Below are 25,007 nucleotides of genomic sequence, written 5' to 3' on the forward strand. Positions count from 1 at the left end.
AAAAAAAAAGACAGTCAAAACGGATCTTAAATCGAACATTTGGTTCAAAATATATGAATCATTTTTGTGTTTGGGTCAAAACATAAAACATGCAGATTTCTGATGGGAGTGTGTGCTGTGAAGTGCAGGTTAATTTATACAAAGTACAGGGCTGCCTCTGCAAAAAAGGCATAGTCCAACTCTTGACCAAAATGTGGCCCGTTAGGCCCCTCCCAATGCTCCACCTTGTACAGGTGCTAAGCCTTCCACGTAGGCAAAAAATCTGATGTGGCAGGTTATTTAAGAGGAGAGAGATAAGTGTGGTGACCCCAGGAAGAACCAATGCTAAGCGCGTGAACCTAGGCAAAACATTTAAAGGAAGGAAGCCCACCAATACATGAACAGCTTTAGTTGCTAAATCATTAAATAAAGCAAGCTTAGCAACCATAAGCTAAGCACCTATGCATTGGGAAGTATAGTTGCTAAGCTATTTAATGTGCTTAGCACCTTATCTAAGCACCCATGAATCGGCAGCAGCCTTACTTTTTTATCCAAGGGTCCAAAATCCACCGGTGCATTGGATGCACAAATTGCCTCGGTGCACATGGCACATTCTCTGGTGGCCTGCGGCAAGCTGACAGATGGAGACCTGGGAAGAATGGTTCGTCAGCATGAGCATTTATAAGCCAGCCAGCTATTTGAAAATACAATGAGGAGCTGTCCTGCAGCTAGCCGTTGGGGCTGGGTTGGGAGCGGCCCAAGGCTCGGTTGAATGCCCAGAGCTGCCTTGCAGGCCAGGTGCTACGCATGTCAGGTTCGCAAATACGCGCCTATATCAACTGTGATACGTACAGGGGTTGGAATTAATTATACGGCTAGCGCGTACTGAAGTTGCACGAATCGCGTGGGGGCAAGCGGTGTGGATATCAACCGCGATTATTTGCACAATAGCCAGATAAATTTAGTAGGGAAGAACATATAATGTGTAGTTGCGGAAGATATTCATGTGGTGCGTACAAGTTAATTTACCATTTGGCAAAAAACCTGGAGATGTAGTATGGACATGTTCCTGGCATTCCTTGATAGGCACTCACTCAGCAAGAATACAAAACATCAAACGAGCTGAACGAAGCAAATCCTCCGTCCGTAAAAGTACGTTATTTGAACGTCTGGTCATACAGTAGTTAGCACACACACAGACTACATTAGCTTTACTCTTAACATACAGAACATTTTATCTAAGTTCTGATGTTGGTCGGAGTCAATATCCGTCTCCTCTGAACTGCCGTCCCCCATTCCGGTCCATCGAGCTGTGAAATTCCGATGTTGGTCGTAGCGAGTATCCATCTCCCCTCGACCGCCGCCCTCCTCCATCTTCTCTGTTGGCGTTCATCACAGGACGAGTACTGTCTAGCCGTCTTGCAGCCCCACTTCCACCACTCCTGAATCTACTATTCCTATCACTGTTGTACTCACTGCTGCCATTGCTGTTCCTAGCTTCGTTCTTTTTTCTTGGGTTCCATGTCGGCTCCTCCAAGTCCGAGGCAAAGCCGTTACCAAATTGATCCCTTTCATCATCATTGTGACCCCTCGTGTATCCTCCTGGCCTTTCGCCACTGTTGGCATTAGGCCTATATTTCAGCCCTGCTCGACCTCTTCGGTTCTCACTTGGACTAGACCTATTCGGGGCTCTCCATTTTTGTTCCAATTTGTCATCCCTTCCACTGTCTGAATTGGAATCAAATTCACCACCAATGCGAACCTTTCTTATCACATTGCCATGGCTATCATACGAGAGCTTCCACTTCACCACGGCGTCCATTGTGTCCTCTCTATCCCTTGCTCTTGATTTTGGCTCAAAACCACGGCGGCTCACCTCCGAGTCGGAGAAAGAACCGCCACCTATTCGGTCCTTCCCAATGGCGTTACTGCCCTCAGCGTTCCAAGGCTTCCATCTTGCGGCGGGAGGCTTCCTTCTGCTCCCACTACTTCTGTCTGACCATCTTTGATCAGGATGACCTTTTCTTGCGCCTTCTGAATCTGAAAAGGAACCATGGCCTCTCCACTGCCTGCTCCTCTCACTTCCAACACGCATAGTGCTTGCAGTTTCACCACTCCTCCTTCCATCTCGTCTTACCATTGCCCGTCTTTGGTGTCCAAAATCAACATCCTCTTCGTCGTCTGAATCAGAAATAGCATCATCATCATCATGAATCCAACTCCTGACGCTCGAATTGTCTTCATCTCCACCTTCCAAAGCAATCACCGGCTCCCACATCCCATCCCTCTCCATCAGCTGGACCGCAGGCTCGCTGCAACCATACGCGTCCTCCTCCACAGCGTCATTCCGCCGAACACCCTGCGCGCCCTCGGCCCCGGCGCCGTCGCCAGCGCCGAGGCAGGCATAGGGCTGGACGCTGTGGACGGCGTCCCTGGGGAAGAAGCGCGCCGACGCCATGCCCGTGTCCGGGGACGCGAAGACCTGGGGCCCGTCGCGGTCGTTCCAGAGGTCGACGCCGCCGGGGCGGTGGAAGCGGTCGGCGAGGCCCCTGAGCTGGTCTTCGGCGGCGACGGAGAGGAGGGTGGGCGCCAGCGCGGCGGCGGAGACGGGGGCCGAGTCGGGGTCCCAGGGCCGCTCGAGGTGGACGACGGCGTCGCGGAGCTCGGCGCGCTTGCGCATCTCGTAGAGCTGGCGCTCGCGGGCGAGGCGGGCCTTGAGCAGCTGCTTCGCCTTCCGGGCCTGCATGCGCTTCCACTGCCACTTGGAGACGCCGCCCGGGAACGTGCGGGGGCCGCCGCCCATGCGGATGACCAGGTCCCCGCGGCGGAGGGGGCGGCCGGCGGGCGAGGGGGGCGAGAGGAAGGGGAGGCCGAGGCGGTGAGAGGAGAGCGGCAACGGCGGCGCCGTCGCCGGGAGGAGCGGCATGGCTGTGCGGCGGTGGTGGCGCGAGCTGGGAGATAAGGTTGGGCAACAGCTCCTGATTAGGCCAAGGGGTGGAGAGAGGCCGAGGCGATTTGCTTTTGCGCTTTTCCAACGTTTTTCTTTTTCTTTTTGAACTTTGGGGGCTTTCTTTTTTATTTTATTTTTGAACATAATATAGAAGCAAGCGCTCATACATATGTGCATACATTCATACCTATGAACACATACGTATATCCTACCCCTATGAGCAACGACATATCATCTTGAGTTTTACAAAGTCACCGTAGGCGCCTCGTCCCAAAAATCCTGAAATAAATCCAAAAATAATACGAGCACTAGGACTTGAACTTTGATGAGCTGGGAATATCACGGTCCCTCTAACCATCTAACCACGGGATTATTTTGATAACAAGCATGTCTCTTAGAGGATCTTAATTAGACTAGCATGATGTCGAGAAGTCTGTGCGTGCGTCTACGTTGTCTTATTTTTAGTAAAAGAAAAGGCGCCAGTGGGTTTGAGGACAAGCAATTGCTTTTTACAACTTTGATTTTGCCTAAAAACGCTGCTTCAGCAGATGGCGTAGATGTAAAAAAAAATACATCACCTATGTAGATGAAAAGATTAAATTTGCATTTCCAACCTCTCGCAACAGCCAACCGCCGAATCTAAAATTCTAGTCATCCGCTCGCCTATGCCGCTGGCAGTTTGTGCCCGGAAACGCCGTCGTTGCCGCTCAACAGTCCATCCCCGACCCCGTCGCCAATCGCGCAGTCCTAGCCACCCAAACTAGACGATTTGAGTATGTCCTGCCGACGACCACGCGGCGGATTCGGGGGTTCGCTGGAGCTCTCACGATCGTAATGGTTGTAGCAGCTATCGCCGCCTTCTCGGGTAAACGCCTCCCACCGCCAGAGCTAGTAGGTGCAGTCGCGCGACCACCTCAACCCACTGAACTGGCTCCTCGGTCGTTGTCGTCACCGGTGCGTCGCCGCAAGCGGAGTCCTCTGGCAACCGTGTGGCCATCCAGAGGTCATTGAAGCAGCCGCCACACACCCTCGATGGCCTTTGTGCCGCCAACAATGCTTTGATCCGCCGCCGGGCGATTTCTTCCACCTCGCACGCAACGTGTTCAACAAAATTCCCAATGGTAAAAAATCGTGCAAACTAGGAATTTTTTATCGGGCATGAAGATGTTGTTTGACGATGATTCGTATATTGTAGATGAGCTCCTGTGACTCCTCTTTCGTGGACGATTCCTCATCGAATGAGGAATTTGATTTGATGAAAGAAGAGGATATTGCTATGCTAGTACTGATGCACAAGAAGAAGAAGTCGAAACACGGTGGGTTCGTGTTTGGCCGTGAGTTCATCCGAAGAGAACGGGTTGAGGCTCCACCGGTGGACCTTCAAAGCAAATGGCCGCACATACAACTATGGGTTCTACCTTGCGGTGAAGCCAATCCAAACCCCTCAAGGAAAGAAACAAGTCTATTTTCACAATGCTCAAGTGGCAAATAGAAAAGATGTTGAGAGGGCATTTGGGATTTTGCAATCCCAGTTTTGCTATTGTGCGAGGACCGTCTATTCTAGGGTCAAAATAACCTTTGGTACATCATGACTGCTTGCGTGATCATGCATAACATGATCATTGAGAATGAGGGTGGCCAGGATTTGGATTACACCTTTTATGGTCTACACGTTATGTCAATGAGAAAAGAGGAGCGAATTCAAAAGCATCATGAAGGTGTACCATGAAATTAGAGATGTTGATACACACGATGAACTTTAGAAAGATTTGATGGAGGAGTATTGAAAATGTCATGGCAAAAGAACCTCTTAGTTTCATTCTTTGTTTGTTGTATGTATTGTGCAAAAACTTTGTTGTATTTGTGTTGCATTTGATGTTGTGAATTTGATTAATTATGTAATAATTTAATATTGTGAACAAATGAAATTTTAAGTTTTAATTTGGGATGTTTTTAGTTTAATTTATGCGGTTGTTGTGCGTCTGGAGTGCGGCTGAAATGCTATTGTACAACAGCTGCATCACTGCCTTTAACCGCCTTTACATAATCTGTTGGAGTAGGAGTTTTACATCACCAAATATACATTATCTATTAGAGTTACGAATTTTCAAAGATGTAAAATATTTTTTAATGATGTCAATTATACATCACCTGGTTTTATATCTCTAAATATACATCATCAATTGGAGATGCTCTTACAATAAATGGGATCAGGAAGTCTGAAGCCTTATCATTCCACGCTCCATATTCATGTCCCTCGAAACTAAAACGAGCAAGTTCATGGGCACACCCATTAGCTTCACACACACAATGTCTAATAGTCGCTTTGCCGAAAGAACTCATCAACTTCCTGCAATTATCGGTAATTCTAACGTGTGCCACACTAACTAATCAAGAAATGGTATACTAGTATAGTATTGAATAAGAAGATATTCAAGGACTTTAAGAAATATTAAATTAAAAAATGTTGTGAGTCAAAAATCATGAATTTTTTAAATATGTTCGTGAAATTAAAAATAATCATGAATTTCAAACAATTTCAAAATTTTAAAATAAATTCACGGCGTGTAAAATGTTTATGAACTTTGAAATATTCCTAAATTAAAAAAATTTAATTTTGAATTTGGGAAAAAATTACATGAAAATGAGTGCATTTGCATCAGCTTTTAGCATCATATCATTTGGACAGTTTTGACGAACCATTTGAAAATGGGATAAAAAATATAATTCACGATTTTTAATACAAAAACTCCCTTTTCAAAACCGATCTGAAACCTTGAGGGTTTTGCACAAATGTTCTACATGAGAACTGATCTTCTTGTCCACGGCTTTCCTATGGTATATTACACACCTCACTCCGACAAAAAAAGCAAAGTCAAAATTTCTCCGAATGCAGTTCAGGTACAGAAGCAGAGAGAGTTCAATAACATAATATAGTGTGTGTGTGTGTGTGTGTGTTTGTTCCAGTCGTAGCACAGGTTAACAATTTTACACAAAGTAAGAATGAAAATGCAAGAGGCGTGCAATGTATGTGTAGGCCACCCACTGGTCGGCAAGGTATTGAGCGAATTTGGGTCAGGGCATTACAAAATGTGTAACTAGAGATGGAGTTTTTTTATCCTGAGCTCACATGCATAGAAAATTTCTTGGTGAAATGACATTCATGGAGGTATGGGCAAAAAAGCAAAACCGATGCTCCGAAAAGACTATTGTCGGAAGCATTTTGGAGCATCATTTATGTGTTTGCCCAGAGCTCCACGAATGTCAATTCATCACAAAATTTCGCATGGTTGAAACCTTCGTCGGTGTTTATCACATTGAAATTCAGTTGATTTAATTTTATTTTTCCATTTTATTGTTCATCCGGGAGCATGTGAGCTCGATATCAAAAGAGCACTTTCGGGAATGTATTGCCTTTCTTTCACATATGTTTGAAAATCATGTCCTTTCCCCAAATCATTCCCTGCCCATTCTTTATGAGGATATATAGCATCTCACTGATTTAATGATTTTATTGGTGTGGGTGGTTGATTCCATGATGCAATTTCCAAAGTAGTTGGAGTTTGTTACAGAAATCGAGTCAAAAGGTATGCACGACCTTCACTTGGGCCCATGACCTTTGTACAACCTAGGGTTGTATTTCCCTAGCCTTAGGACATGTGCCCACCCCTTGGATGCCATACATTGGTCCCTCGTAGATAAATCAACCTTGCCGAATTTTTCTTGGGTTTTATTCTCCTTCCTCGTAAGTATTTTTGTCGATTAAGTTTGGAGGTGAAAGATGTGGAATGAAGATGTACGATCAATCCATGTTACACTGTCCCCATGAAAAGTAAAGTATCCTAGTGAAATAAGTTTTGAATTTACAACATATTATCCAAGAACATATGTTCATTGCAAAAATGGTTTCTCTATTGCATTTCTTACATAAGTTTTAACAATTACAGGTGCAGCCGAATGATTTGCACCACGTCGTCGGATCCAACTTGCAAATGTGTAGCCTTTCCACTTCATAAAACTTTGATATCATTTATAATTACATAAGCCTACATATGCAAATCAAAAATTTGTTCCCTTGTAGCAATGTTCAATAAATTTAGCACTTCCAAAAAATTGAACGCGATATCTGCTTCTCATGATGCTTGCCGAGAATCTCATGGGTTCATACTTAATAGGAAATTGCTCGTATGTTGCAACAGGGCACACATATTCGATTGGTTCAATGTTAAGTGTCACATATATATTTACCTTTAGGATCTTCATGCACATCCCACATCCATCGACCCCTACCACATTGCCTATTTTACTCTTGGGATCTCGACTCCATCGTTACTGCAAGCAAAAAATTATGACCTCTTGAAAGAAAAAAATTCAAGCGCATGAAACTAAAAGTGGTACTCACTCTGATCCAAAAGAAGTGTCACAGTTCTGAACTAACTTTGAACTAATGTAGTTCAAAACTGTGACACTTATTATGGATCGGAGGGGGTATCATTCATCGACAAAAATGACATGTAACTTAAGAGTAATCTATTAAAGCTTCATCTTTCTAAACAAGAGGACTCCATTGTCATTTTATGCGTACAATCCTTCATATTATTTTGTATTTTCTTGGTCATATAATAAATTTATCGGAAATTTACCATGCAATTCTATTTCTCTTCTTTTTCAACTATCTAGTGGTTATTATACATCAAATTGTTATATGCTTATTTTTTTATTTAACCAAGCAAATTCAGAACTAAAATCGAGGGAGCCAGTCCAACATGATTCACATAGTTACCTAGAAATCTAGGAAAGAATGGCCATTGACTGTAACTAAGTATACTTGATGTATATGAAAAAGAAAAAATAGCAAGAACGTGTTAATTTTTTTTATCCAATCTGGGAAAAGATTAACTAAGGCTTTAACTGAGGCAGGTGTACCAAGGACGGCTTGATGGTCATCACCTTTTGACACCCAACCATCCATTTCTACTAATAAAGTAGCCAAGTGATGCTCTATCTTATATATGATTATCTATTTGTTACCAAGGTTGCATAGGAACTTACTGGTTGCATAGTGAATAAAATAACAGTTTTGCTGATTGACAGTCGGCTGTTTTGTAATTCGCTGACGTTCGAATTTCTGTCCGTTTGATCTCGCATCGAGATTCGCGCTCGGTCCTGCTCTTTTGTGCTGGTTTTCGCCCTGCTTTTGTTTATCGGGCACGGTTTTCTCCATCCGCCCGTTTTTCCTTGACCTGGCCGAACCGGTGGGCATTGTAGGTTTTTGTCCCTTTTGAATTTGGAGCGGGGTGTCGTTCCCCTTTCTCATTTGGATAAGGCAGAGGGAGTGAGAGCTCGAGCGGCAGCGGAGGGCGAGGCGATTCCCCGTGTTCATGGCGATTTGGAGTTCATCCGCCCCAGGATTTTGACGGCATCCTCTTCGTTCTCATCGCCCGCGGCTGCGCTGGTTTGTTGCCCTGTCTTCTCGTGCTTTTGTGCTTGCTTTTCGTGGCCATGTAGTTCCAGATCTAGATGATTTTTGGGTTCGCGGATCCGCAGGATGTGTATGTTTCTGGCGCGGTGTTCTCCATGCCCGTGATGTGTGTGTGTGTGTGTGTGTGTGTGTTTTGTGCGCGCGTGAATTTCTGGTAGGAGCCTGCAGTGTGCCGCACGTAGTCTCCATGCCCGAGGTGTGTGTGTTCCTGCAGATGTGGAGGAGCGCCCGCGCTTAGGGTTCTAGTTGTTGATGTGTAGGTATGCGTAGAGGATAGTTTTTCCTGCAGATGTTGTGGAGGTACGCGTAGTTGGTGTTAGTTTTCAGCTGCAGATCCTGTAGCTTGTGTCTGTAGTTCGAGTTGTGGCTAGAGCGCCTGAATTTTGTGATGTTTGTGTCGTTTTTGTCCGCTGTTGTTCATCCCGGTGGCTTACTGATCATCTCTATGTATTTTTTGTTCATTTTTGTTCTGCACTTTTCCTGAATTACATGCTTGTTTTTATGTATTTTCCACCATGATATGAGTGTACATAATATCAAGGGTCTGCAGATTTATGTGCATAAAGTTCTGCTGTGCATTTTTTCACCCTTTTTTAGTTCACATATATGCTCACTGCATTTTGTCCTGTAGAGGGTCACTGCTACCTTATGTGTCATGCCGTGGTCTGATATGTCTCCAACGTATCTATAATTTTTGATTGCTCCATGCTATATTATCTACTGTTTTGGACCATATTGGGCTTTATTTTCCACTTTTATATTATTTTTGGGACTAACCTATTAACCGGAGGCCCAGCCCAGAATTGCTGTTTTTTTTGCCTATTTCAGTATTTCGAAGAAACAGAATATCAAACGGAGTCCAAACAGAATGAAACCTTCGAGAACGTGATTTTCTCACCGAACGTGATCCAGGAGACTTGGACCCTGCTCCAAGGAACAAAAGAGGCAGTCACGAGGGTGGGGGCGCCCCCCCTACCTCGTGGGCCCCTGTTGCTCCACCGACATACTCCTTCCTCCTATATATACCTACGTACCCCCAAACGATCAGATACGGAGCCAAAAACCTAATTCCACCGCCGCAACTTTCTGTATCCACGAGATCCCATCTTGGGGCCTGTTCTGGAGCTCCGCCGGAGAGGGCCGTCATCACGGAGGGCTTCTACATCATCATAGCCCCTCCGATGAAGTGTGAGTAGTTTACCTCAGACCTTCGGGTCCATAGTTAGTAGCTAGATGGCTTCTTCTCTCTTTTTGGATCTCAATACAATGTTCTCCTCCTCTCTCGTGGAGATCTATTCGATGTAATCTTCTTTTGCAGTGTGTTTGTTGAGACCGGTGAATTGTGGGTTTATGATCAAGTCTATCTATGAATAATATTTGAATCTTCTCTGAATTCTTTTATGTATGATTGGTTATCTTTGAAAGTCTCTTCGAATTATCAGTTTGGTTTGGCCTACTAGATTGGTTTTTCTTGCCATGGGAGAAGTGCTTAGCTTTGGGTTCAATCTGTGTCCTTTCCCAGTGACAGAAGGGGCAGCAAGGCACGTATTGTATCGTTGCCATCAAGGATAACAAGATGGGGTTTACTTCATATTGCATGAATTTATCTCTCTACATAATGTCATCTTGCTTAAGGCGTTACTCTGTTTTTAACTTAATACTCTAGATGCATGCTGGATAGCGGTCGATGAGTGGAGTAATAGTAGTAGATGCAGACAGGAGTCGGTCTACTTGTCTCGGACGTGATGCCTATATACATGATCATACCTAGATATTCTCATAACTATGCTCAATTCTATCAATTGCTCAACAGTAATTCGTTCACCCACCGTAGAATACTTATGCTCTTGAGAGAAGCCACTAGTGAAACCTATGGCCCCGGGGTCTATTCTCATCATATCAATCTCCATCACTTTAATCTTGCTTTGCTTTTTTACTTTGCCTTTTACTTTTAACTTTGCATCTCTATATCAAAAATACCAAAAATATTATCTATCATCTCTATCAGATCTCACTCTCGTAAGTGACCGTGAAGGGATTGACAACCCCTAATCGCGTTGGTTGCGTTGAGCTATTGTTTTTATGTAGGTACGAGGGACTTGCGCATGGCCTCCTACTGGATTGATACCTTGGTTCTCAAAAACTGAGGGAAATACTTATGCTACTTTGCTGTGTCATCCTCTCCTCTTCGGGGAAATCCAACGTAGTGCTCAAGAGGTAGCTTGGTCTTGTGTTTTTCTTGTGGATGCAGTCCAAATCCTGTGCCCTCCCCAGTTAGGTTGTTATTGTTGATATGTATTTTTATGTGTCCTAGAGTTGATGTGGAAGTAGGCGTAGTAGGCATTTATGTTTCAGTGGTGGATCCTATAGCTCCTGTCTCTGAATTCCGAGTTCTGGTTTGTAGCCACTGTAGGCTCTGAATTTTGGTCATCTTTGTAACGTTTTCTCGTCTCTTGCCCGTGGTTTTGTGGTCGTGTAGTCTCAGATCTAGGGGATTTTGTGGATCCGCAGAGTTTGTTTGCCATGGTGTTTGTAGTCCGTCATGGTTGTGGCGTCGGAGGTTGCAGCTTGCCATGCGCAGTCCGCCGTGTCTTCCTTTTCCTGCTTTGGACGGAGGCCAAATTCCTCCTGGTTAGGATCCCATAGGACATTTTTTGGAGGCAGTGTTGTGGCTGTTTGATGTGGAGGTAGGCGTAGAACGCTAGATTTCCCTTGCTGTTGATGTGGAGGTAGGTGTGGTAGGGTTTAGTTTTGAGGGGTAGATCCAGTAGATGTTGAACTCTGAAGGATCGAGTTCAGTGATTTCGCGCTCAACATAACCTTTGTCACTGTTGATGTGGAGGTAGGTGTGGTAGGTTTTTGTTATACTGTAAATTAGTGTAACTGAGATTTTTTTTCAGAGTTGGTCTACAGTTCCTATATAGAGCCTCTCTGCAGTTTTAAGTGTTTCAGTGTTTCTCGTTTTATAGCCTGAACCTTGTCACTTTGTAAGCTTTTTCCCTCTAATTACCGTGGGGATAGCTTGTCTTTTTATCATTTTCCCCTACAGTCTCTTCATGTAGCTACCCTGTTGTGCATCACACAGTATTTTTCACCGGTAATTACTATGTAGTTTTGGGTGGTAGTTATACCGTAAATTACATAGTAATTTGACCGATAATTTCTGTGAAATTCTAGTGTAATCCTATCCCATGATTTACTGTCTAGTTCAACCGATGTTTACACTGTAATCATATTCCATTTACACTGTAATCTGTCGCGATTTTGCACAGTATTTTTACCCCATAATAACTGTGTAATTTGTATTCTAGTTACACTATAATCTGATGCGTTTTTGCACCGTAATTTCTCCCGTATTTTATTTGTGTAATTTGCATGCTAGTCACCCTATGATTTATGCATGAGTGGCCTCGCAGTTCACCCCTGTTTGTTGTGCAGCCCTGCAGTCTTTGATGTTTTTGTTGAAATCTGAATGATCCCATGACTTTTGTTCATCTATTTTCTGAACCTTACTAAGCAGTCGATGGATAAGTTTGTGCAGTCTTGATTTTTGTGAAACCTTTGTGGTGCTTTTTGACCACTCATGTGTGGTGGCTGATGCTTGATCTGCGAGTAAGACCCAGTAAACTAGTCATATGTTTTTGGCTGCAGATGCTCTTGCTTCTATGAATTGCTACTTCAGAAGTTCTTTGGGAATTTGTTTGTCAATTTTGGTTCTGCTAATAACTCTGAGATTTTGTTTTCCTAGTTTGTTCAATATCACCATCACTGTTGTATCTAGTGGCGTGAGGCTTGTAAAATATCTATACATCATGTTTTCTGCTGAAGGTTGTTTTGTCGCCTGCATCCAATTCACAAGCCTGCTGCCTTTGCATTGTAATATGTTGCGCTTTTGCACTGTAACTGTGTAATTTGTATATATGCTAGTTACACTGTAATCTGATGCGTTTTTACACTGTAATTTCTCCCGTATTTATTGTGTAATTTGTATGCTAGTCAGCCTGTAATTTCTCTTATGTATATTTTGAGGCCCATTTTTTCTCTCTATTGTTTTTCAGGTAGTATCTCAATGGGTAGACTGCGGAAAGTCTCTCGCAAGTATGTTCCCCTAGTTTCTTCAGTCGAGAGCGCTAATTCTTTGAGAGACCCTTTTGTGCCTAATGATTTTGCTGATGATGGTTCTAATGCTATGTCTTTGGGAGTTATTATTTGTCTTCTTATCTTCTTTCCATTTTCATTTTCATTTTTCTTTTATATTTTTATATTTTTATTAATTTTTTTATTGTTTTCTGATATTTTATTTTCCTTTTGCAGGGTTGTTCTGGTGATGATGAAGAGTTTGATAAAGCACTTTACAATATCTATCTGAATAATGTAAGCCATTTTTTCATGTTTCTGGTGATGATGAAGAGTTTGATGTTTTTATTCCATATTTTTTCATATGTTGGTTTGATGATTTTATGTTTTTTGTTTCTTGATCAGAAAGTAAAGTACCTGAAGAGAAAATTATCATCTGCTGGCAGAAGGAATGTTGTAAGTCTTTTTTTCTCTTCTGTTAATCATTGGGTCATTTGTATGGTACCTACACTGTAAATTTACCCTATATGAACTGTAATCTAAATGCCCTTATTACTGAGTGATACTTAGCGTGAAATTTGTATGGTAGTTACACTGTAATCCTATAATCATTGTGTAATTTTGTATGGTAGTTACATTGTAATCCTATTCCTTTCTTACAGTGTAAATTTAACCATATCTACACTGTAATTCGAGTGCCCTTTTTTACAGTGTAAATTTACCCATAGTTATACAGTAATTTGACTGATAATTACTGTGTAATTTTGTATGGTAGTTACATTGTAATCCTGCACCTTTTTTACAGTGTAAATTTACCCATACCTGCATTGTAATCTGATGCCTTTTTTTACTCAGTAATTTGACTGATAATTACCGTGTAATTTTTATGGTAGTTACACTATAACCTTACACCTTTTTTACAGTGTAATTTTACCCATATCTACACTGTAATTCAAATGTCATTTTTTACACAGTAAGTTGACTGATAATTACTGTGTATTTTGTATGGTAGTTACAATGTTAGTACACAGTAGTTACAATGTAATTCCCCCAGTGTAATTTTACCCATGTCTGTATTGTGTAGTTTGACTGATAATTTTATGTGTAATTTGTATGGTAGTTTCACTGTAATCCTATTTTCCCATTTTCTGCAGTGTAATTTTCCCCATAATGTATACTGTAATCTGTTGCTATTTAAACTGTAATTTTACACTTAATTACTGTGTAATTTGATATGCTAGTTCTAATGTGATTTTACTCTGTAATTTTACCCCCCCTATGCATTTTGCTCGGTGTAACCTTATGCATTTGTACAGTGTGATCCTGCCAGGTGCTTTTGACGGGTCAAGGAAAGGACAGTAGGGCGACTGGTTCAACTTTTTTGTCGCTGTTAATTGCTTGACGGGTCACAACTACAGCCCAATCCGTTTTCTTCTATAAAAACAGACATACAGCTGTCAACAGATTATTGGTTGGAAAATTTGAATGATGACCAATTACAAATCAGTCAATTGTTGAATAGACAGTCCCTAAAATAAAGGCAAATTTATACAAAACAATTTTACTTGTTTATAACTCATTATTTTAAGCAATATTTTTTCCTACTATTTAGAAATAACTATATCAAACTGTTGCTTAATATTATTAGGTAATACATCCACTAGGGCATCTTGAACAAATTATTCTTTGCATTGTTACTCGGAGAGAGAAGACCGACTTTTATTTAAATATATACAAAATCTTGTTAGTATTATCATAAAATATTATGTGTGTTTGATGTTGATGAGGTTTTAGTTTGTGGAGGAAATAATTAGGTTGTCAATGATAAATCTGGTATTTTTCGCAATAAAACCTTTACCTCTCTCTCTCTCTCTCTCCTTACACTCTCTAATTCACAAAATCAGAATGTTGAAAAGCCATACCCCTAATAATGTTTGGCATGGATTGCTAGAGATGTCCTTAGAAAATACAAATATCTACAATTGCAAAAAAAGTGCACAAATCTCAAACTATATTTTGCAAGGAAGTAACATTACTTTTTTCCTTTTCGAGAAACTTCTTCTAAAAAATCATAATTAAATTGTATTACCCTAAACCAAAGAAAAGCAACAAAAAACTAGACTGCATGCCTCATTGGATTAGTTTGTGCCACTTTGATGAAATGTATGTGTCCAGGTCTATTTCAGTATCCTTATACATTTTGATGGGGAACTCCTCAATCTAACAAATATCTTGAATGTTTTACAATAGTACATGGTTGTCTTATCTTCCATAGAGATATAAGTAGAAAATTCTACAGTATAAAAGGTGTCTAGCGGGTATTTTCCCTCAAATAATAGACATTGCTTGTTCATATGTACTTTAATGGTCAGATATGCCTTTTGTGTTATTTAATTCAACAATTGAATAAAATCGTGCTACGTACTTGGTAAAAGTAGCATCACTTGCAATCACAATGTTAAATCGTGGGCCAAACAACAAGGGCTCTATTTGAGGAAATGGAAAGATACACATGATATTCATTCCAAAAGAACAAAACAAAAAAGCTTGAAGAAACAAAGAAAACAAAACAAAAAGGAAAAATGGACTAAACAATCAGTAGCCAACCCACCGAACCAGGCCAGTGAGCGATCGAGCCAAGCATGAGTTAAAATACGAAGCAAAGCGATAAGAAGAACTAGGCTGACCTAGGTAAAACCAAAAGCGAAAATTGTCCAGGCAAGTGTACCACAGGTCTCGCTATCAACGAGATATAGTCGCCGCAATCGCCATATTGGTCTCGTTATAAGGGGCGCAAGAGCTCCTCCTCAATGCCATATGCACCACTAGCCGAACTAGCGCTCCAGGGGGTATCTCATCGGCCGACCCAACAAGCAGGGGAGCGATCACTCGTCATGCATGGTTTTTTTTTCTGGTTCTCTGGTCATTTAGTTCACAGTTGACCGGGCGGGGTTGATCGGTCCACCTTGACCAGTTGACCATTGACTTAAAAAAGTGTTTTAAAACATGAATTTACAAAATTGTTCACGAATTTGAAAAAAACACGGTTCAAAAAACTTCTGCAGAATTGAAAAAAGTTCAAGAACTTGAAAACAAATTCATAAAATGAAAAAGTTTAAAAAATTGAAAAATATTCAACAAAACTCGGAAAAAGTTCTTGAAAATTGGAAAACAAACTCACATATTTAAGAAAAATTTCATGACTAAGAAAGTTCGTAATTTAGAAAAATTTCAAAATATCAGAAAGTTGACGAATGAAAAAGTTCATAAAAACCTCAAATAAAAAAACACGAATTTGAAAATTTTCGCCCATTAAAAAAACTTGAATTTGAAAAAAATGTCGATTTTTTGAAAATAAGTTCATCAATTCAAAAAAAAGTTCAAGAATATTAAAAAAGTCCGTGGAATTGTAAAAGTTCATAGATTTGAAAATTTTAGAATTGTGAATAAAACTTCAATTTTCAAAAAGTTCACATATTCTAGAAAAAGAAAGCATAAAAAGGGAAAAATAAATACAGAAAGCATAAAAGATTAAACCACATAAAAGCGGTCTAGAAAAATCTAAACTGAAAAAACCCAACCAGAAGCTTCCCAAACCTGTCTGCGAGAGCTTCTGGAAGTTTCCCAAAACCAGGAACAACGAAGGAAGGGAGGAGCGTGAGCGCCCGTGTGCATGAATGCTTGTAACATGGGTGGATCCTATTTGACGTTTAAGCGCCCGTTCGCAAACAGGCGCCTGAAGGGCGCGGCTGCTTGGGGTCGGCCCATTTCTCCTTCCATTTTGTTTGTATAAAACAAAAAAATGTAGGTATGGAGGAAGGGAGTAGCGCGAGCGCCCGTTTGCATGAATGCTTGTAACAGGGGTGGATCCTATTTGACGCTTAAGTGCCTGTTCGCAAACAGGCGCCTGAAGGGCGCGACTACTTGGGGTCGGTCCATTTCTTCTTTCTTTCTGTTTGTATAAAACAAAAAATGCCTATGGTATTCGGATCAGCGACCTCCCGGCCGTTCGTTCACTGTGCTAACCATCCCACCGGCCTCACCTCATGTGCTCAATTATATATTCTTAACTCTTTTCTTCGTATCTCTCTTTCCTTTTTTCATTATTCTTTTTGTTCGGTCTTTTATTATTTTTATTTTTCTTTTGCTAAATTGAACAATTTTTTACAAAATTGATGAACAATGTTTCAAAATTGGTGAACTTTTATTTCAAAATCGATAACTTTTTCCTAATTCGTTGAACTATTTTTCAAGTTCGATGAACTTTTTTCAAATTTGATGATCTTTTTCAAATTTGAAGAACTTTTCCAGAACCGATGAATTTTTTTTCAAATTCGATGATTTTTTTTACAAAATGGATGAAGTTTTTAAAAATTTGATGAACTATTTTCAAATCGACGAACTTTTTTTAATTCAATGAAACTTTTTTCAAAGTCGATGAACTTTTATTTTAATTTGAGGAACTTTAAAAAAATCAATGAACTGTTTTTTCGAATTTGTATGTCTTTGAAATTTGTTGAAATCCTTTTCATAAAAAAATCAATTGTCCCATTTTTTCAAATAATTGGAAAATCTAATAAATAGCATTGTTGGTAGGAATACAAAGGCCAAACAGGTGGCTCGAGCAGCAAAAGATGGCGCCCAGGATGTAAAGTAGTAGCAAATCTATCTATAGATCTGAATGTATTTTTTACTTATGGTGTTTCATGTCCTGCCTTTATAGTTGATGAACAGATGGAATGTTTTTTCTTGAACAAAATAATCTAGCTATGCGATGTGCTTCCTTATTACATATGCTCTGTTCGTGGCTAAATTCACTAGCCTGAAACAGTGTACATCAGGTTTGGATCTCCTTCAAGGCGCGCCAGCTATCTGTTCGGGTGCTTAAGGCGCCGAACAGAAGCTCCCTGACCTCTATCATCAGGAGAATAAAGCACCGAATAAGAATCGCCACGTGCCTGGGCTGATAGGCGCAGCACGCAGGCCGGCACCGTGCCGGCCCGTTTGGCCAGCTCTGACCATTTTGACGACATCAATGGGCGTCAACCAGCCCATCTGAACTTCTGCAAGCCCAAGCCATCCTCGGATTCACCGGTTCTCAAAAGGAAAAAACAGAGAGATCCTCGGATTCACCACCATCTCCGGCGGCGGCGGCGGCCGCGACAACCGATTCCACCACCTTCCTTCCACCCGCCCGAGTAGCCAAAACAGAAGCCCCCCCCCGAGCAAGCGAGCACCTTCGAGCGGCTCGCCGGAGGAAGCGGCCCGCCGCCGCAGGCAGGCCAGAGGAGATGTACTGCCAGTCGTGCAAGAACGTGTACGACGAGGAGGACGCCGGGACCTGCAAGGAGTGCTACGAGGAGGCCAGCGAGACGGAGGAGGAGCTCAAGCGCGAGATCGACGACCTCCGCTCCCGCCTCCTCTTCCTGCGCCTCCCCTCCCCCACGCTCGACGCCTCCGCCGCCGGCCACTCCGACCTCCTCCTCCACGCCATCCCCGCCTCCTCGACCTCGCCCTCCCCCTCCGGCGACGCCGACGGGGCCCGCCTCGACACCCCCGCCGTCCCGGCCCACCGCGTCATCCTCGTGAGTCATTTCGCCCCCTCTTTCCCCATCTTTCCGCCATTTATATGTTTTCTTGATGCAATTCCATTCAGCCTTGGACTAGTTTGCCTGCCCGCTGCAAGATTTTGCTAGGGTGGTCCTTGATTAAATTGAGAATTTAAGTGTCATTAGTCTGCACTGCTGCTGTCAAGACGCCCAAAATTCCACTAGTCAGTGTTCTAGTAGTATGTTAAGTTTCTTTTTTCCATGCGTTCAGCAGTGAGCAGAGCACCATCTTCTCTGAACATATCTGGATAGAGTGTTGACACATTCTATGTGAAGTATTATTAGAATTGAAACATGTTTTCTATAGTTAGCAAAGATGACACATGATGCGCTGCTGGCCAGCTTGTCCAGTGTGACAGCAGTCTTCACGGGTTGCTCTGTAGTTCACTGTATTAGACTAACGAAAATGGTTTAGAGGAAATACGTTGTTGAAGCAAAACGGAGCCTGGACGTCAATATTGATCTTGTGCTCATCAACATTTATCGGGAAATTTCTCAATCTAGAAATAGTAGGGTGAAAATAGGAACGTACTCCCTCCGTTCCAAAATAGATGACTCAACTTTGTACTAAAGTTGAGTCATCTATTTTGGAACAGAGGGAGTATATCCTAATGTTAGTAAGTAGAGTGACCATACAGGTACTGGAGATTCATTGAGTTCAGTGCCCTCACAAACCCTGTTTAGCTCCTGCCATGAAGAAAAGATCAGTTGCTGACTCTGTAGGCACAACTCACCCACCCAGAGGACGTGGCAGGGTCGAGTGGTTGGTCAGCGCAGCAGGACGCAGTCCTCATCTCTTGATTAGTGGGTGGAAAGCAACAGATAGAGATAGGTGTGTGTGTGTCATATACTCCCTCCGTCCGGAAATACTTGTCATCAAAATGGATAAAAGGGGATGTATCTAGACGTATTTTAGTTCTAAATACATCTTTTTTATCCATTTTGATGACAAGTATTTTCGGACGGAGGGAGTAGTATTCTGGCTTTTCGGGTGTGTTGTTACTCATATAAAGCCTCTCAAATATCAGCAATGATGTGGCATATTAGGAAGACAATTAAACGAAAGCAGAATCAGTAATCTAAGAAACCGCTCCAAAGACCAAGCCGTTTTCTAGTTTGAACTTGACACAACTTTCTATCTTTTTCATTCGGCGCATGTGAGGAGGTTCCAGGCTAAGGGTAAGCCTGCATCTGGAATAATTCACTACACTGCAGCAGCAGAGCTACAAGAAAGTTCCTGGGCAGGCCAGTCTAAGGAATAACACACAGTATTTGTCCTTAAGGCCCAGTTTTGCTCTCACCTTCCACTGTTTTTTGCTGGGCTGGGACAACCACGGCTCAGGTCGTCCCCAACGTATTTCTGCCACTGACCATGCCGTCTTGAGGACTTATTTTCCTGGTGGCCATGGTAGCAAAATGAACAATCACGCTGGCTTTCTCGCCTGGCCATGCCATCAATGTGGTATGTGTGATGGGTACGTCAACGTTGTGGTGATTATATGAATTTGTGTGCATAGAGGCAGCATCTTTTCTTGCACTGCAGGATAATGCATTCTGACTTTACCATCTGCAGTTCTGCACACATAGACAAAACGATAGGAATGACTTCGCAAAGTTGAAAATGGGATAATATTTAGAGAGGCTTCCTGACTTGTGTTTATTTCCATTCACTTAATTGCAATTTCCTTATGCTGGATGATTGCTGATTTGCATGATATGGCTTGCTTTATGGAAGCAGCGAAATATTGAAATGTGAGGATACACTAAGAGTAACACACATCTAACTTATCTCTGTGTTGTGAACCAGAGGGAGTCAACTAGCAGATGTGGCAGGATAGCTGTTGAGTTTGTTTTGGAGAGGAGTTCATGTAGAAAGGTCTATGGGGTGGGGTCTGATTGTATTAGGATAGGTCCAGAGGCAAAACATCCAGTATATAAGGTTGTGTTATTCGGTAAAAAGGGATGCATTATTTGGTAAAAATATGTATGTGTTGTCTCTCAGTTTAATCTAGCAAGAAGAATCAATCTAATCTCTCCCAGTTATTCTCATGTCTCAACCTATGTGGCTATGTCTACCCAATCCCTTGCGGCCACACTGTCTGGGTATCTTCAGCATGGTAACAATCCCATTGTGGATCTAAGTTCACAACACTATGTCTCTCCCTGCTCACTCTTCTATTGCTCGGTGCTGCTTCCGGGGGCCCCATGCACTTGGTGAGCACTATCTGTTAAATTGCCGCCTCATCTGGCCCTGTATAGGAAGAGAGGCAAATCAGGTGTCTGGGCAGCTTCTGCCCGACTGTATAGCATCCTTGTCCTATACATGCTTGTTTGAGTTTTTCAAGGGGAACAAAAGTATTTGTATAACAAGTAATACTTATATGAAGACAAAATACATATTTGTACCACCAGGTGAAATTCTGAGTTGAGGCGTGTACTATTCAGTAGGATATTTTGTCTTGCGCTGTAAGGTTCTCCATGGTAGCTCCTTTGTCAATTTGTCAACCGTTTTGTCTACGTCTGTTCATTTTTGTGTGAGTTTCAACTTTCAACCAAAATTGCTTCGGTCTAAAACCCCCAAAACCTGAATCAACTACCATAGTTGAACCATTATATTATGCAAATTTTCAACTTTGCTCCCATTATAAATGGTTTTAGACTAAACTCGCGTGGCTTGTTTAAATTTATTTGTTGTTGGCTTTTTGTTCAGCAGAATCCTTTGTCTATGATGTTTTCCAGTACAGTAATTCACTCTTTCGTGTTAGTCAGATGTATAGCTGATCTAATTTCAGCAAGCGGCAAATTGTTTGAACTCTGATTTATTTGTCGTGTATTTTGAAGATTCTCACCATTCTCTTATTTCCCTGCCACCTTAAGTCCACAGTAACTAGTTATTAGTTGGCACATTTCACATTATTGAAGTATTACTGATTTGCTTATGCTGGTTCACTCTGTGGTGTGAATTTATCTTTTTGTTAAGCTGTGTTTCTCTTTCGAACAGGCCAGCAGGTCTCCTGTGTTCAGAGCAATGCTTGACAGCGAGATGGAAGAGAGCCGGAGCGGCGTCATCAAGATGTACGACGTGTCCTATGATGTCCTCCGTGCTTTTGTCCACTACATGTACACGGGCGAGGCTCTCCTGGACGAGCAAATGGCCTGCGATCTCCTGGTGTTGGCCGAGAAGTACGAGGTGAAGCACCTGAAGACCTACTGCGAGAAGTTCATCACGTCCAAGGTGAACAACGACAACGCCATCGTTCATTACGCATTTGCGCACCGGCACGGCGCGAAGCAGCTGCTCGAGGCCTCCATGTCGGCGCTCATGGATAGCATGCCCACGCTGGCGGAGCGGGAAGAGTACAAGGAGCTGGTCGAGAGGGACCCGAGGATCCTCGTGGAGATCTACGAGACCTATGTCAGCCGACAGGACAATACTGCCGCCGAGAGGGATTCAGATTGCTGCTGTAGAAAGTGATAGCTGAGGGTAAAATAAAGCCATAACAGCATAAAATGTGGTTTGGTGAGATATACATTGATGCAACTATGGATCGTTACCCAGATTCCAGAATGGATCTAAGTTGACTAAAATGATTATTTCTAATATTTTGTATTTATGTTCTTTTGCCTGATACATACCAGCATTTTTGTAAAATTATTACTTGGTGTGATGCTCTGGCAAACCATCTGAGTGAGGTGCTTTCAAATTGTACATGCCTACAAAGGGGGCACACGCCACAATTAGGCCACCCAAGAGGCCAAGACGGTGAAGCCTATCCACTGACCCAAACACGGGTTTGAATGATCAACCACAAGGAAAAAAACCGCATTCAGTTCTTCCAAATGACCTCTTTCATGGGGAAACCACAATGTTTTGGAACTGAATGATGTAGGCCGAGGAGGAGTACGCGTCGTTGGCCGTTTGCATAGACAGTGTCCCTAACCTCTCTTAGATGCAAGACAAGTGGCTGCATCATGCATGTGGTCGACCAACATTACCATGAAGACGTCAATCTGAGTCACCCATGTGTTGTTCCGCAAGCTTGGTGGACACACCAATTTCTCTTGGAGATCTGAAAGATGCCAACATTACCATGGAGACGTCAGTCTGAGTCACCCACGTGTTGTTCCGCAAGCTTGCTAGATACACCAATTTCTCTGTTTTGTTCCTAGTCACTACACTCGAGACCTCTTCAAGAAACTCCAAGTGCTCAAGCAAGGAATGAAGAGTCTCAAAGAGTAATGCAAAGAAATGAAAATTGCCATGATCCGAGCAAACATGACCAAGGCCAAGGAACAAACCATTGCAAACCTCAGATTTTGAACCGTACACCAATTTGATTGAGTTGGCCCATCAAGCCACGAAGGTAGAGAGATAAGAGCAAGGAGACTTCAGATACTCGATACACCCTCAAGTAGTGATCCCTCAATCTCCAAAACTCCGACAACTCAATCAAGTCAACCTACAAATACCTACAAACAACGTTTAACATCAAGTGCCACCATGGCCTCCACCGACAATAAAAGCAAGATTGAATGCTTCACTTGCAACGGTTGTGGACACAAGACCTATGAGTGTCCCCCAATAAGCACACCATGGTGATCAACAAAGCAAGAATCTGTAAGCGAAGGTGAATTGGAAGCTTTGAAAGATGTTGCTAGGCACCAAGATGTCAACAAATAAGAAGATTCTGAAGTCTACTGTGAAATGATTTGAGCCCAAGTCGTGTTGCCTTGAAGACCTTGACCATCCAACAACAATATCAAGCCAAACAACATTGCAACTTCTTCCATCCCAAAGCCTGCATTAATGGACAATCCATCAAAGCCATAATCAACGGTGGAAGTTGTCACAACTTGGCAAGTGTGATGTTGTTTCCCATGGTTGTTAACCGCCTACTCGTGGGAAGACATGGAAATATGAGCGAGGAGTAGTCCAAAATGGACGCACCAACTTTATAGCCTTGAAGGAAGCACAAAGTAATACACTACATCCTCCGTCCTATATATGTCACCAAGCCATATTCATTGCCGACAAGACTCGAGCATCGAGAAGGACTACACAAGAAATTGAGAGAAGATGAGTAAGGGAGCGAGCCACTTCAAAGTAAATGGGTGCCACAAGCAAACATGAGTGCACACATGATGAGTGCTCATAAGACAAGGTCCTTTTAGCTACCAAATCTGAGTTGAGTAAAGTTAGTGAGAACCCATCAATCCTTCATTTTGTACTCATGTAACTAACTGTTGGGGAATGTAGTAATTTCAAAATTTTCCTACGCACACGCAAGATCATGGTGATGCATAGCAACAAGAGGGGAGAGTGTGTCCACGTACCCTCGTGGACCGAAAGCGGAAGCGTTAGCACAACGCGGTTGATGTAGTCGTACGTCTTCACGATCCGACCGATCAAGTACCGAACGCACGGCACCACCGAGTTCTGCACACGTTCAACTCGATGACATTCCTCGAACTTCGATCCAGCCGAGCTTTGAGGGAGAGTTCCGTCAACACGACGGCGTGGTGACGGTGTTGATGTTCTACTGTCGCAGGGCTTCGCCTAAGCACCGCTACAATATTATCGAGGTGGACTATGGTGGAGAGGGGCACCGCACACGGCTAAAAGATCCAAGAGATCAATTGTTGTGTCTATGGGGTGCCTCCTGGCCACGTATATAAAGGAGTGGAGGAGGGAAGAGGGCCGACCCCTATGGCGCGCCCTGGAGGAGTCCTACTCTCACTGGGAGTAGGATTCCTCCCCTTCCAAGTAGTAGGAGTAGGAGACAAAGAAGGGGAAGAGGGAAGAGAAGGAAGGAGGGGGCGCCGCCCCTCCCCCTAGTCCAATTCGGACTAGTCATTGGGGGGGGGGGGCTGCCTCTCTCTCTCCCCTAAATCCCAATAAGGCCCATATACTTCTTCTCCCGTATTCCCGTAACTCCCCGGTACTCCGAAAAATACCCGAACCACTCGAACCTTTCCGATGTTCGAATATAGTCGTCCAATATATCGATCTTTACGTCTCGACCATTTCGAGACTCCTCGTCATGTCCCCGATCTCATCCGGGACTCCGAACTACCTTCGGTACATCAAAACACATAAACTCATAATATAACCGTCATCGAACTTTAAGCCTCCGGACCCTACAAGTTCGAGAACTATGTAGACATGACCGAGACACGTCTTCAATCAATAGCCAGTAGCGGAATCTGGATGCTCATATTGGCTCCTACATATTCTACGAAGATCTTTATCGGTCAAACCGCATAACAACATACGTTGTTCCCTTTGTCATCGGTATGTTACTTGCCCGAGATTCGATCGTCGGTATCTCAATACCTAGTTCAATCTCGTTACCGGCAAGTCTCTTTACTCGTTCCATAATACATCATCCCGCAACTAACTCATTAGTTGCAATGCTTGCAAGGCTTAAGTGATGTGTATTACCGAGTGGGCCCAGAGATACCTCTCCGACAATCAGAGTGAAAAATCCTAATCTCGAAATACGCCAACCCAACAAGTACCTCCGGAGACATCTGTAGAGCACATTTATAATCACCCAGTTACGTTGTGACGTTTGGTAGCACACAAAGTGTTCCTCCGGTAAACGGGAGTTGCATAATCTTATAGTCATAGGACCATGTATAAGTCATGAAGAAAGCAATAGCAACAAACTAAACGATCAAGTGCTAAGCTAACGGAATAGGTCAAGTCAATCACATCATTCTCCTAATGATGTGATCCCGTTAATCAAATGACAACTCTTTGTCTATGGCTAGGAAACATAACCATCTTTGATCAACGAGCTAGTCGAGTAGAGGCATACTAGTGACACTCTGTTTGTCTATGTATTCACACATGTATCATGTTTCCGGTTAATACAATTCTAGCATGAATAATAAACATTTATCATGA

At 42.7% G+C, this 25,007-nt stretch overlaps 2 protein-coding genes across 2 annotated transcripts; one reads left to right on the forward strand and one right to left on the reverse strand.

The window, feature by feature from the left end:
- Nucleotides 1-1,032: 1,032 nt before the first annotated feature.
- On the reverse strand, nt 1,033-3,001 carry LOC125513464. The gene has a single exon (XM_048678583.1). The coding sequence runs from the start codon at nt 2,903-2,905 to the stop codon at nt 1,241-1,243; it is 1,665 nt and encodes a 554-aa protein (XP_048534540.1). The 5' UTR covers nt 2,906-3,001; the 3' UTR covers nt 1,033-1,240.
- Nucleotides 3,002-17,566: 14,565 nt separating this feature from the next.
- Nucleotides 17,567-21,711, forward strand: LOC125515378 (BTB/POZ domain-containing protein At4g08455-like). Its single transcript, XM_048680842.1, has 2 exons — nt 17,567-18,073; nt 21,099-21,711. Exons 1-2 carry the CDS (start codon nt 17,780-17,782, stop codon nt 21,570-21,572), a joined length of 768 nt encoding a protein of 255 aa, XP_048536799.1. The 5' UTR covers nt 17,567-17,779; the 3' UTR covers nt 21,573-21,711.
- The last annotated feature ends 3,296 nt before the right edge of the window (nt 21,712-25,007 follow it).

This window comes from Triticum urartu, chromosome 6 (genome assembly GCF_003073215.2).
Source record: "Triticum urartu cultivar G1812 chromosome 6, Tu2.1, whole genome shotgun sequence".
NCBI classification, from domain to species: domain Eukaryota; kingdom Viridiplantae; phylum Streptophyta; class Magnoliopsida; order Poales; family Poaceae; genus Triticum; species Triticum urartu.